The 13087-nt window shown below is 36.7% G+C and overlaps 1 protein-coding gene across 1 annotated transcript in view; it reads left to right on the top strand.

Annotated features, from left to right (window-relative positions):
- Window positions 1-13087, top strand: part of MYT1L (myelin transcription factor 1 like) — a 312289-nt gene that overhangs the window by 154219 nt on the left and 144983 nt on the right. Inside the window, exons 3-5 of the mRNA XM_070732934.1 lie at window positions 7358-7412; window positions 7598-7631; window positions 7933-7995. Of these exons, the coding sequence (XP_070589035.1) occupies window positions 7358-7412; window positions 7598-7631; window positions 7933-7995 (152 nt within the window). The remainder of the gene's footprint in view (window positions 1-7357; window positions 7413-7597; window positions 7632-7932; window positions 7996-13087) is intronic.

The following is a 13087-nucleotide window of genomic DNA, read 5'->3' as shown; positions in this document are numbered from 1 at the left end:
CAATTGTGCAGATGTGCATTGATGCAGACAATGGCATATATCACATTACAAAAACAGGGGCTTCTAATCTAAAATTATTGGGGCTGTGATGGTGTTATTGATGTAAATGTAAGAGCAAAGTAGACATTTGCGTTTGTTGCAGTATTTAATTGCCACATTAACAAGACCCTTACATTGTATTTTGTGGCTTGTGAAAATCTACTTTAGGTGGTGTCTGCATGTAAATGGGAGCCTGCCACCCAGTGTCTAAGAAATCATTGTCAGGTGTAAGCTGTAGCTTATTAATAATGCATTTATTTGTGAGGTGTAGTTGACAATTTGTTCTATTTTTATTTTACTTTTTGTTCTATTTTTAAATATGGAATTGGAATTGATGGAATTGATCTGACTATTGAATTGTCCGGTGGTCTGGTTGGGTGTGTTCTGGTTTTAGGCTAATTTAGATAATTGGAATACAATGATTGCTCAATGCATCTCTTTGTAAAAACACAACATCTTCTTTATTTCTCCTTGTTCTCTCATTCATACACCAACTTTGCACGCAGTGCCTTCTTTTCTCATCTATATCTTTAGTACTTAAGTAAATTATCTTGGTAGTAACATAAAAACATTCTACAAATCATGATAAAATTTATGGGCTAATCAGTGCTAGCCAGGAGACGTAAAAGCAAGTAAAAAATCACACATTCTTTAACTTACGCTCCGGAGCGTGTCCTGGATGTGTCCATTTTGGGATTACAAGATTGAACGGAATCAGCTTCTTCTTCCGTTCACACCTGGATGTGAGGTAATTGATTAATTAATTCCTCACTCTCTAATATCTCCTCCCTCTTTCTTCTAAGCGTCTCTGATAGCATTTAAAATGGGCATCCGTCCATCATCTCCCCCATTTGATTCATCCGAACTCATGTGTATGTCATTAGCTCTGTGGTCATCACTAACATTGCCATCTGTCACTAAATCAGGTAAATTTACGATCTCTAAATCACCCTCCTCCTCTGAATCTGAACAATCCTCAGGCTGCAAAGGAGTATACACAACAGGGTGGATAACTGATGTCATTGTTTTCGAAAAAGAACTATTCTGCAGATGTGGAAGATGAAGAAATATTTTCTTCAAGCTGTCTATTTTTTTTTAAAGGTGCTACTTTTGAGCAGACTTAGGATATCACCTTTTGGGTTAGAGCTGGGCTTCAGGCAACCACTTGATAGCAAAGTCAAGTTATGCTTGAGGTGCAGGCAAAAATCACAGCTTCATCTTGGCAAATTTTACACACTTTCCTGGCAAGGAAGGAAGTATAGAGCAGTGCAGACGAGGGTATGAAACTGTTAAATACCTGCAACTGCTATTGGCCTTTTGTCAAGGAAGATAAAGGGTCACTGGTTCCAATATATATAGTATCAGAATAATGTCTTTGTAGCTAATCTTTGTCCAAAACAATTGAAGAATGCAGGAGAGTAATCAAATATAGTTGCAAAGAGTAATCAAATATAGTTGGATAGTTATTCTCAGCCCTAATATGGGATGTGTGATGTATGATTGTATATGACTTCTTTCTGTTCTGCCATTGACTATCTCCAATTGCCTAACAGTTGTGTGTACAAACCCAGCTGCTATACAATAATCCTATCTATGAAATTAGTAATCATCCCAAAGAAGTAATAATCAGACTTCCATGCCTAAGACGGGTGGGCTTCAAAAATGTTAGCAAGGGGTTTTCTGCCCAGTTGCTGGCTGGGTGTGGCCATGGTGGGCATGGCCTAGCCAGCCTCTGCATCATGGGGGGGGGGCATTTTTGTCCTCCCAGGCTCCAGAGGCTTTCTCCAACCTCCAGGAGGGTGAAAACACCCTCCCCAGGCTCTGGGGGCCCTCTGCAGGCCACAAAAAGGCCCATTTCCGGCATTCCCCAACTTCCAGTAGGCCTGTTTGTGGCCTTCCCTGAGCCTCCACATGTGACCTGAACTTATCTGTGTCCAAAATAGGCCATGTGGGGACTCCTGGGATGGACAGGGTGAAAAGGGTGGGACCAGTCAGCAGTGGGATTTGCAGATTCTCTGAACTGCACAGAATCATAGCTAGAGATTCTCCCAAACTCTTGCAAACCCTCAGCAGCCCAACTCTGCCTATGGAGGCATAAAGGCTAATAGGGATTATAAAATGATATTGCCTGCTATTGGAAGTCCAAAGTCTTCTTAATTAACTGAGTGGGGCTGCTGAGCTCCTGTGAACTATCCCAAACTCAGCATGTTGAAGTGGTTTAGATGTTTACTCACTAGGTGTCCTAGATCTGTTCAGATATGCAACTTTCCAGCTGATTCAGAGCAAGGAAGTTTAGCAAGGCAAGGCAATGCTAAGTGGCCACGTACACCACAATAAAAACACATCCTCAAGTGCCATCTTTGTTGTTTCTCTGCTGAACATAGGGATATTTTCATTGTCTCCTTTTTGTGGATTGAATGCCACTGTTGTGCAAGGAGGCAATGAGGTGGGGAGAAGACAGAAGAAAGACTGTGAAATCATCTTCGGTTATTTCCTTTGCCCCTCAACTTCTCTAGCCTGCCATTAATCATCATGCAACATTGAATGACTCTCTCAAGGTTTTTGATGAGTCTTGTCACACTAATTCATTCCCCAGGTTCATCAGAAAAGCCTTCCTAAAACTGGTCGATCAGGGCAAAATCAATCCAATACATATCCCTGATATACAACTGAAAAATACTGCTGAATACTCATGTTTTCCCCTGATTATCAATTGCTTTCCTGGTGGAATTGTCAAAGGCAGCTCTGATCTTTTATATAAAATTGTGATAGCTATCTAGTAAAGGGTCATTGACATCTGCTTGTTAGTTTCAAAACTAAGAATGAACACCACCTTAGTCCACCATAAACCTGGAACATTGAAAGTTAGGGTACTGGTCCTGCATCTCCCCCCACTCCCGGAATGTGCCGTGCAGCTCATGGTTTAGATAAATTCTGCCCCAAATACTGAATTAACTACACAAAGAGTTTGAAATCAGGATGTAAGAAGGAAAAATACTCACTGAGTATATCCAAATATACAAGGAGAAAACAGTAAGTTGTAGAGACAAGGACTAAGCCAAGAGTGTTCTCAGGTCAGAGTCCTAATTATGTAAAAACTCAACAAGATTTCATATTCAAGCAGCAAGAAAAATCATCCATGAATTCATGGGAAGAGAGGAAAGAAGCAAAACTATGCATTTGAATTACTGCAATTGTAAAAGGTTCATCATAATAATGGACAATCAATACTTTTGTTTAGCTCCATTCTTCCTTGCAATTTATATTTGTATTTCGTTGAGTTGTGATTCTAAGACTGCTGTTAAGTCCTAGTCCATAAAGTTTTGTGATGTACAGTCTGAAGGTCTCTGATTTATCACCAGTTCCTGATCAGGACAGCTTGAGCTCTTTCTATGCCAGCATTTTTGAAATATTAGGAACTGTCACGAGAAGAGTCCCTTGCTTCTGTTAACAAAAGCAGCGCTGAAGGTATGAAAATTGAGAGAAGCTATCAAAAAGTAGGAATATGGAGTAATATTATCCTACAAGAAGCTTGCTCTCAATGAGTTAAGGCATAGCAAACCACTGAAAAATTACACCTACATTGTTGGTTTTACAGCAGAAGGAAACACCTTTTTTTTTTTGCATTTTAGATCTGATATTCTCCTTCCCAATGTTTGTAAATAATGTTCTCAGAGTTACAAAGCAGAAGGTGGTGTTCTTAAGACTGTGCCAACTTTGGCAATTAATTCCAGCTTTAGAGGAGTTTGTAAGATGTTGAGAATTACAGAATTGTTCAGCTCTTATTTTCCTTAGAAAATATAATCTTGATCATTGTAGAAAAAACTGTGAATAGTATAGAATAGAACAGAACAGAATAGAATTCTTTATTGGCCAAGTGTGACTGGACACACAAGGAGTTTGTCTTTGGTGCATATGCTCTCAGTATGCATAAAAGAAAAGATAGGTTTGTTAAGAATCATAAGGTAGAACACTTAATGATAGTCTGGGCACAAATAAGCAATCAATCCATGCAAAATAATAAATTATGTATTTTTCAGGACCTATAAAACTCTTATAAATTGTGAAAGTTTTTAAATTGTCCAGGGCATATAACCAGGTTAGATGTAAAAAATCAGGTAGAGAGAACAAAAAAAGAAATACAGAAAATAAGGCTGGATGTTTAAGACATCAGGTTTTAACTATTAAACCAGCATAGCAGACAAATGCTAAGTTATTAAACCCTGGGACAAAGCACTTTTAATACTCTTGAAAGATACAGATAATCTTTGATTTACTGAGCCCAAAATTTCTATTGCTAAGCGAGGCAGTTGTTAAGTGAATTGCACCTCATTTTACAACATTTCTTGCCACAGTTGTTAAATGAATCACTGCAATTGTTAAATAAGTAACATGGTTGTTAATTGAATCTGGCTTTCCCCATTGACTTTGCTTTTCAGATGCCGGCTGGGAAGGTTAGAAATGGCAATCACATGACCTTTGGACAGTGCAACTGTCTTAAATATGTAATAGTTGCCAAGTGCTCAAATTTGGATCACATGACCATGGGAACGCTGCAACAGTCATAAGTTTGAAAATGGCCATGCCACTATTTTTTTCAGTGTTATTGTAACTTTGAGTGGACACTAAATGAATAGTTGTAAGTAAAGGATTATCTGTACATGTTTATTTTTGTTGCTTTTCAAAGTGCTGGGTTGCAATTCCATAAAGAAAGGCAAGAACAGACAAAAAGATTGACATATCCCTCTTGTAAAAGTTTGGGAAGTGCCTGTAACTGAACTATCCCTCTTGTAAAAGTTTGTTTGGGAAGTGCCTTTAAGGATGACTCTTGTGCCCATTAACTTCCCAAGGAGAGATTTAAATCTCTCTCAATCCTGTAGCCTTTATTAAGACAGCTGAAAGTGAGGTGAACTCTTAGTTGTATTGGTAGGACCATCACAAAAACAAAACATTTCAGTAGCAAAACATTTCAGTAGCAAAGCAAAATTCAACCATTATAGCTTCTTACAATCAAGATATGCTGAGTTCTGAGAACCCAAATCAAGGTTAGCCTTGTCATCTGTTGATAAGTTTAGAGTTTAACAAGTCATAATTTAAATCTCATTGTCAGGCTGCTTTAATAAATGTCAAGAAATCCACCATACCATTCTACATTAACCATAGGTATTAGTTTAACTGAAGCATTGTAACAATTCCTAAAACAATGGAAAAGCCATCAAATCTCCAAAATGTTTCAAAATCGTACAAAGCACTATATTTTAGCGTAGAAACCTGTTCCAGCGGAATTTGACCAATGCTTTTCAAATCAAAGCAGCCTCTCAAAGTTTTGCATAAAACTAATATAATTGTAATACATAATCAGAAGTGGGATTCAACAGATTTTGACCAGTTCTGGGGAAGCAGTAGCAGAAATTTTGAGTAGTTCGAGAATTGGTAAATACCACCTGTGACTGACCCCACCCTCATCTATTCTCTGACTCCCGAGTCCCAGCTGATAGGAAGGAAATAGGAATTTTATTTATTTATTTTATTTATTTATTGGATTCGTATGCCGCCCCTCTCCGCAGACTCGGGGCGGCTAACAACAATGATAAAAAACAACATGTAACAATCCAATTTAATAAAAACCCTTATTATAAAAACCAAACATACACACAAACATACCATACATAACTTGTAATGGCCTAGGGGAAGGAATATCCTAACTCCCCCATGCCTGGCGACAAAGGTGGGTCTTGAGTAATTTGCGAAAGACAAGGAGGGTGGGGGCCATTCTAATCTCTGGGGGGAGTTGATTCCAGAGGGCCGGGGCCACCATAGAGAAGGCTCTTCCCCTGGGGCCCGCCAAATGACATTGTTTGGTTGACGGGACCTGGAGAAGGCCAACTCTGTGGGACCTCATCGGCCGCTGGGATTCATGCGGTAGAAGGCGGTTCCGGATGTATTCTGGCCCAATGCCATGTAGGGCTTTAAAGGTCATTACTAACACTTTGAATTGTGACCGGAAACCGTTCGGCAGCCAGTGCAGGCCGCGGAGTGTTGCAGAAATGTGGGCGAATCTAGGGAGCCCCACGATGGCTCTCGTGGCCGCATTCTGCACAATCTGAAGTTTCTGAACACTTTTCAAAGGTAGCCCCATGTAGAGAGCGTTGCAGTAATCGAACCTCGAGGTGATGAGGGCATGAGCGACTATGAGCAATGACTCCCTGTCCAAATAGGGCCACAACTGGTGGACCAGGCGAACCTGGGCAAACGCCCTCCTCGCCACAGCCGAAAGATGATGTTCCAATGTCAGCAGTAACTTTCCACTGGAGTAGGGTGGGAATGGAGATTTTACAGTATCCTTCCTTTGCCATGCCCTTCAAGCCATTCTACGTCCAGCAAGTCATGCCCACAGAACCAGTAGTAAAGAAATTTGAATACCACCATTGACACATAATTATAAGTAATATAGCATAACAGCCAACTGCTACAGTAAATGCCTTCAAAATAGCCTCTCTGATGCTGAATTATTAAGTCTGGTATTTAAAATAATTTTAAAGTGGTCAAACATAAGCTATAATGAGTATTTTCTTTCAAAAGGTTGATCATCTATATACAGTAATCTTTAATCTGCTATGTGCTTTAAAGACAACCCAGTTGTACGTTTATGCTGATAAAAATAGAATGTGAACTGATATTTGTGATAAGTGGAATTTCTAAACAGAAAGGGAAACCCTTAGTTTTTCTATAAATTTAAAATGGAAAAAAATTACTTTAAAATTACTTATAATGCATACAGTAGATATATAAGAATAATTTATTTAGATATTTATAGCAGATAGATTCTTTTTCCTGTAGTAAAAACCCAGATGCTATATTAAATCTCATTGTGTGTTCTCTTTTCTTCTTTGGCAAAAATTTAAAAAAAATGTTTGAAAGTCTCCCAGTAGAGTAGGACAGAGAAACGACCTCAGTTTCACATTGCAATAAATAAATAAATAAATCAGTTAATTTCTGCCAATGTTGGGTTGCCATTTAAGAAAGTGGGAATGAAGGAATCTACTGTTCTTTTTTTAAAAAATGCATAAAAGAGTTGTGAAAGGGGAGTACACACAGTTATTGTAAGAAATTAGCCTGTGGGTTTTTGTTCTCAAACAAATATTGAGAGCTTTTTTGGAGAAAAAAAAATCCCCTTCAGTGCAGGCTGTTTACTTGCAGGATAAAATGGAATTAAAATATTGTCAATAAATTGTGTATGAGAGCCTGTATCTGTCTGTGCATTGATAGTCTGTGCATGCAGGATAAGAGCATTGACTGCCTGCTAATCTATTCCCAGATGGAGGTGGAGGCAGACGAGAAGCGCCATCGCACACGGTCCAAAGGTGTTCGAGGTACGTCTCTTGCTTCAGTAAATCACTCAAGGCCCCTGCTCAGGGTGACCTTCATCCTCCAGAATCTCTTTGCATGATGCATGATGACCCTTGCTTTTTTAAAGCCTTTTTGGGCAATTTTCAGCAGGAGGGGGGAGTATTTGTAATAGGTGATAAATTTTTATATATCTTCCATCTCTCTGCAGTTCCCGTGGAACCAGCCATACAAGAGCTGTTCAGGTTAGTATGCTGAGTGTAAAATGTATCCCCATTAGCAATTTAGAAAATTCATGTCTTTTAATGGGTATAATGCACTTTCAAGTTCATTGGTGGCTTGCTCATGCCCTGCTGCACTGATGAAATTAATTCCCCTGGGATTTGCTAATAAAAAGCATTCCCTCCTCCTTTTTCCCTTCAGTTATTTGATTTCTCTTTCTCTCTCTTTGTTGCCCTCCATATCCGTAACACCTATTGCCTGCATTTAATACAATTTCTATGCAGCATGTGGAAACCTTTATAATTAATTCATTTTTTTTTATAGCTGCCCTACTCCTGGCTGTGATGGCAGCGGTCATGTTAGTGGCAAATATGCAAGACACAGAAGGTAATATCCGTGTGTATGTGTGAGATTGTGTGCTAGTGATGGATTAAACTGAATGCATCTAATAAGCAAGTTACCTGACTTGACTGCCTTAATGACCTAGTCGTAGTGGCTGGAAACCGATAGTATAGTCAAGAAATTGTTTTGCACTTGCATTCTGCCCCTGCCTATTTTAACTTAACTGCGGTCTCATTTTATTCTATTGCTCTAATCATTTACTTTCTCTCCCAGAAATTGAGATCTTACAATATGATCAAAGAAGGAAATGCAATTCAGACTTTTTGATCAAATGTATTTCTGGTTAGTCATATTAATTATACTGGCAATTCCTGGATTTCAGCACCATAAAATATTCTTTATTTGAAGACATTCCTACTTCTCTACCATTAGGGTACGCAGTTCTAGCAAACTTATATAGTAAATTACAATATGGCTAGTGCCATTTTTTTCTCAGTCAGCCTGACTACCGTCATTTAATCTGATTCCTAAAATATATAACAACACAGGCTTTTCAGAACATACAGTTCAGGGGTAGGTTTACATTGAAATGAAAATATCTAGGGAATGCCACAGATTTCATCAGAATTAGTACTAAGAAATATATACAACTAATATAATTGTGAATTACAAATTTGTGATTGTTATTCATGTTATAGTTTTGCCATGCTTTATACAGCTGTTTATATTATTTGTATGTTCGCACAGCAACGTTTTTATTTCTGTATTTTAAGTGAAGGAGTGTTGATGATGTCAAGAGAATGGTTTTGATATACAGTATGCCTAATTCACATTCCAAATTCTCATTTATGCTACCTGCTTATCACAGAAGTGCCAAACCCTAATCCTATAATATTGAAAGCTGCCTTCAAATCTTTCAAAGGACCAAATTATAAAGACAAAAACTGGCAGCTCTACTGAATATGAAGTTTAGATATATGGATATTAATGGGTAAAAAAATACTTCTAACACAGGTTGGCTCATAAACAAAGTAGTAGGAACCATTTTACTTCGATTCACGGATATTACTAACTCCTCAGTGCATCAGGTCTTGGTACCATTTCTTTCAAGCTATATTTCATAGTCTTGCAGTTAGAGCAATTAAAAATAAATTTAGGGAATATAATTTCTCCATTATCAAGTCATTGCAAGTGAGTAAAGTTGCCAGAAAGGATGCCTATGGAATTTTGCTATGCATCTTACATTGGTTTGATTTTTGTGTCTAAATGCTGAACAGAGGAGTCATGCATACGTAATTTGGGTATATAATGTCTCTCAGCTTCCATATTTTTGCAAAAAAAAAAGCACTGAAAAGAGTATACTGATTTGAGGATAAAATCAAAATTATTTTTGTCATGCACAATATTTATATGTAGTACCAATAATAATAATAATAATAATAATAATAATAATAATAATAATAATAATTCATAATTCATGCACAATATTTATATGTAGTACCCATAATAATAATAATAATAATAATAATAATAATAATAATAATAATAATAATAATAATAATTCATATTTCATCACGAGTAGGGCGCTTCCCAAGCACCTAGGGCTGCGTGATGTAGCGGCGAATTATGTTTGCCGATCCCAGTAAAGTGGCCTTTTGCAATTGACAGATGGAGATTTTGTCGATTCCAATGGTTTTCAAATGTCCGCTGAGAATAATAATAATTTATTAGATTTGTATGCCGCCCCTATCCGAGGACTCAGAGTGGCAAATGTTCATCAGTTTCTAATATCTATATGCATATTGTATTAAAGGAATCAATAAAACCCCAATCCTGTAATAAACTACATTAATGAACTCATGTTTAAATCTCTAACTTCAACAAAATTTCAGGAATTGGGATGGAAGGATGGAATGAATAAAGAAAGCAATACAAACTTTAACGATTGTACATCTTTAACCACAAATTGTTCTGAATTAACTATCATGACACATAATCCAGTCCTACAAAGGCAGTGCAAAGATTTTAAGACAACTACCCTAGTTAAGACATACAATGCGAGCATAGTTATAAGTTATAGGCAGATAAATAAATTTACCCCTTGGAGCACCAAGAATAAGTTGAATAAAGTAAACTGATATTTATTTTTTATACTGTGAATCATGGCCTAGAAAGACACAGTAATCCAAAATCCAAACAAATTCTGTAGACAGGCAAACTATTTTCTTTGTTGCATGACAGTTTTTAATTCATTTTCAAGTGTATGCAAGAAAAAGACCTGAAGATATTGTTGCTCAGCATGAGATTTAGAGTCAGTGCTTGCAAGGAAATTGGAAAGAGTAGCGGTGCTCCGATTCCATGCTTCTTATGCATATAACTCAGTTCTGTTCAGACATGATAACCATGCAGTCTAACTATGATACAATAGTTCTAGGCCAATCCCATTTGATATCACTGAGGGCAAGTGATATAAATCCTTTATGGTATAAATGATTTCATACAATTAGAATTATGGAATGGAAAGGAATGTCTTTTTAGACACTGTCAATATGTTTGTGGGGAAAAAATGGAATGGTTTTGCCTCAGAGCTCCAGGCTTAGAAGATGCAACTTTTTTTGCACAGAGTCCTTCTTCTGAAACTCTTTTTTTTCTGTTTCTGTGCTAGTGTAGTCTTGATATCCATTTCTGGGATTTGATGATCGCACGAATCCCAGCGACCAGTTAGGTCCCACAGAGTTGGCCTTCTCCGGGTTCCGTCAACTAAACAATGTGGTTTGGCGGGACCCAGGGGAAGAGCCTTCTCTGTGGCGGCCCCGACCCTTTGGAACCAACTCCCCCCAGATATCAGAGTTGCCCCCACCCTGCTAGCCTTTCGTAAGCTCCTTAAAACCCACCTCTGTCGTCAGGCATGGGGGAATTGACATGTTCCCTCCCCCTAGGCTTATAAAATTTATGCATGGTACGCTAGTATGTATGATTGGTTTTAATTTGTGGTGTTTTTTTAAATTAACTTAAATATTAGATTTGTTTTACATTGTATTGTTATTGCTGTGAGCCGCCCCGAGTCTGTGGAGAGGGGCGGCATGCAAATCTGATTAAACTAAACTAAACTAAACTATTAAGGGTAATGCTGAAATAAAGATGCATCTCCTAAATAATATATAATATTTGTGAACAGTACAATGATTTAGAATTCCAGTCTGCATTTTTTTTCAATAGCCTGGGAGTTTTTAAAAACCATGTATAATTTTAAACCATACCCTATTATTTATTCATCTTTTAAAAAAATTATACTCCATCTTGAAGACTGCTTTTCCAAACACAATCTGAAAGGAAAATTGTTTATTTATTTGTTTTTCATTTTATAGGTAAGTATAGTATCAAAAACTGATTCATTAATTAAAGTTAAGACATACATTTACTTAATTCTGTTTTTGCTGACTATATTTTTGTCAGCTCGCAACCACTATAAAGATAATTGATTTTTACAATTAAATCTTACTGCTGACAAACTCTAAAATCAAGCTATAGGTTGAATTAATTACCATGTGAATTTTTGAAGAATTTGAAGTATTCTTAAAATTAAGTGATATTTTTTCATTTAAAGTGAGGTTTCTAAAGATTTGAAAATATAACATATGGTTGCAGAAGATGGAAAAGCAATTTGAGTGTACAACTATTTTCCATGTAAGTGTTTTGTAATAGAGATTATGTTCATTTGCAGATGTGAATTTCCTTTTTTTGACACAATCCTGTTACATCAGTGCATGAACAGATTTCAAGGAAAATAATAATGAAGTTATTTGTTAATTCATTGTCAATTAAATGAAATTTGTGGACATTTCATCAGACTATTTGGAGAAGGACCAATGGGGGAATTTGGTGGACCTGGCTGTTAACAAATTCTAATGATCAGTTATGTGTATAGATCAGACCCCTTATTAATATTATTACAAAAAGTAGTTCTCAGTTACAATTTTTAATATAATATTTGTTTTAAATAATATTTTTAATGGCAAATAAAGAATTCTATTCTATTCTATTCCATTTTTAATGTCCTATATTAGGATTTCCTCCTATTGTTCTTGGGATTTCTATGTTTTTTAAAAAAACTCTACTTCTATATGTTCTTCACTCTCCCTTCTCACTAAGGTAATATGGGTGGCCCTGTACATCTATAAATGAAATAAATCCCTCTCTTTGTTTTCTGATATTCTTACTTTTATTCTGCTGTAAATAGAGAAGTATTGCGGAACAGGGAAACCTTTGATCAATTCAGATGAACTGAGTCTTCTTTATTTTTCTCTTGTTGGTAAAAGCAAAAAAGAATGAGGAAGGAACTTTAACCAAAACTGCTACTTCCTTGATATTCCAACTTTTTACACATGGAAGGAAGAATGTCTTCTTTAACTTCACAATGAAATAATATTCCCATGATGGATTAACCTGAATTAGGGAGATTGCTGACAAATGTATTAAAATGTAAATTTTCACAAAGTGCATTAGATGATACCTTAAACCATCAAATATAATGTCCAGTCACAAATAACAATAAGCCATAATCATTGAGTGTTATCTTGAAGTAAGATTGGCGGACTATACATTTTATAAGTAAAATTTTATAAATAATAAAATTAAATAAACAAATTACATGTCTTGCCAAATTAAATATTATTTTAGTATAAGAGATTTCCTACTGCTTCCTTGGTAGTATCTTGGGAGGTGCTCAAGCAAAACATCTAAAGAGTAAGGTGATATATAGGCAGGTCTATGCCACCTTACCTGAATGTAGCTTCTTTTCAAGTCAAGGCGCTCATGGAGAAAGTTTGTGAAAGTTGCCAACGCTCCTATTAAAAAGTTAAAACTATTGCTGCTATTACTACTGCTGTTACCCATTCGCTGCCAAGGAGCTTACAACAAAGCCACTAAGGAACATTTCCACTGAATCAGCCCTTGGTTGAAACTAGTTTTGCCCTAACGATAAAAACAGTGACTGGTGAAATTATTATTGTTTATTAAACTTGGACCCCATCTGAGTCTCAATGAGACTGGGCAAATCACAACAAATGAAAATAAAACCAATAAAGACAAGATTAAAGATTGCAAGTGTGACAGTCCGGATGGAATGACATATCGT

This window comes from Erythrolamprus reginae, chromosome 1 (genome assembly GCF_031021105.1).
Source record: "Erythrolamprus reginae isolate rEryReg1 chromosome 1, rEryReg1.hap1, whole genome shotgun sequence".
Classification (NCBI taxonomy): Eukaryota; Metazoa; Chordata; class Lepidosauria; order Squamata; family Dipsadidae; genus Erythrolamprus; species Erythrolamprus reginae.
This window is presented reverse-complemented; position numbering and strand designations above follow the sequence as displayed.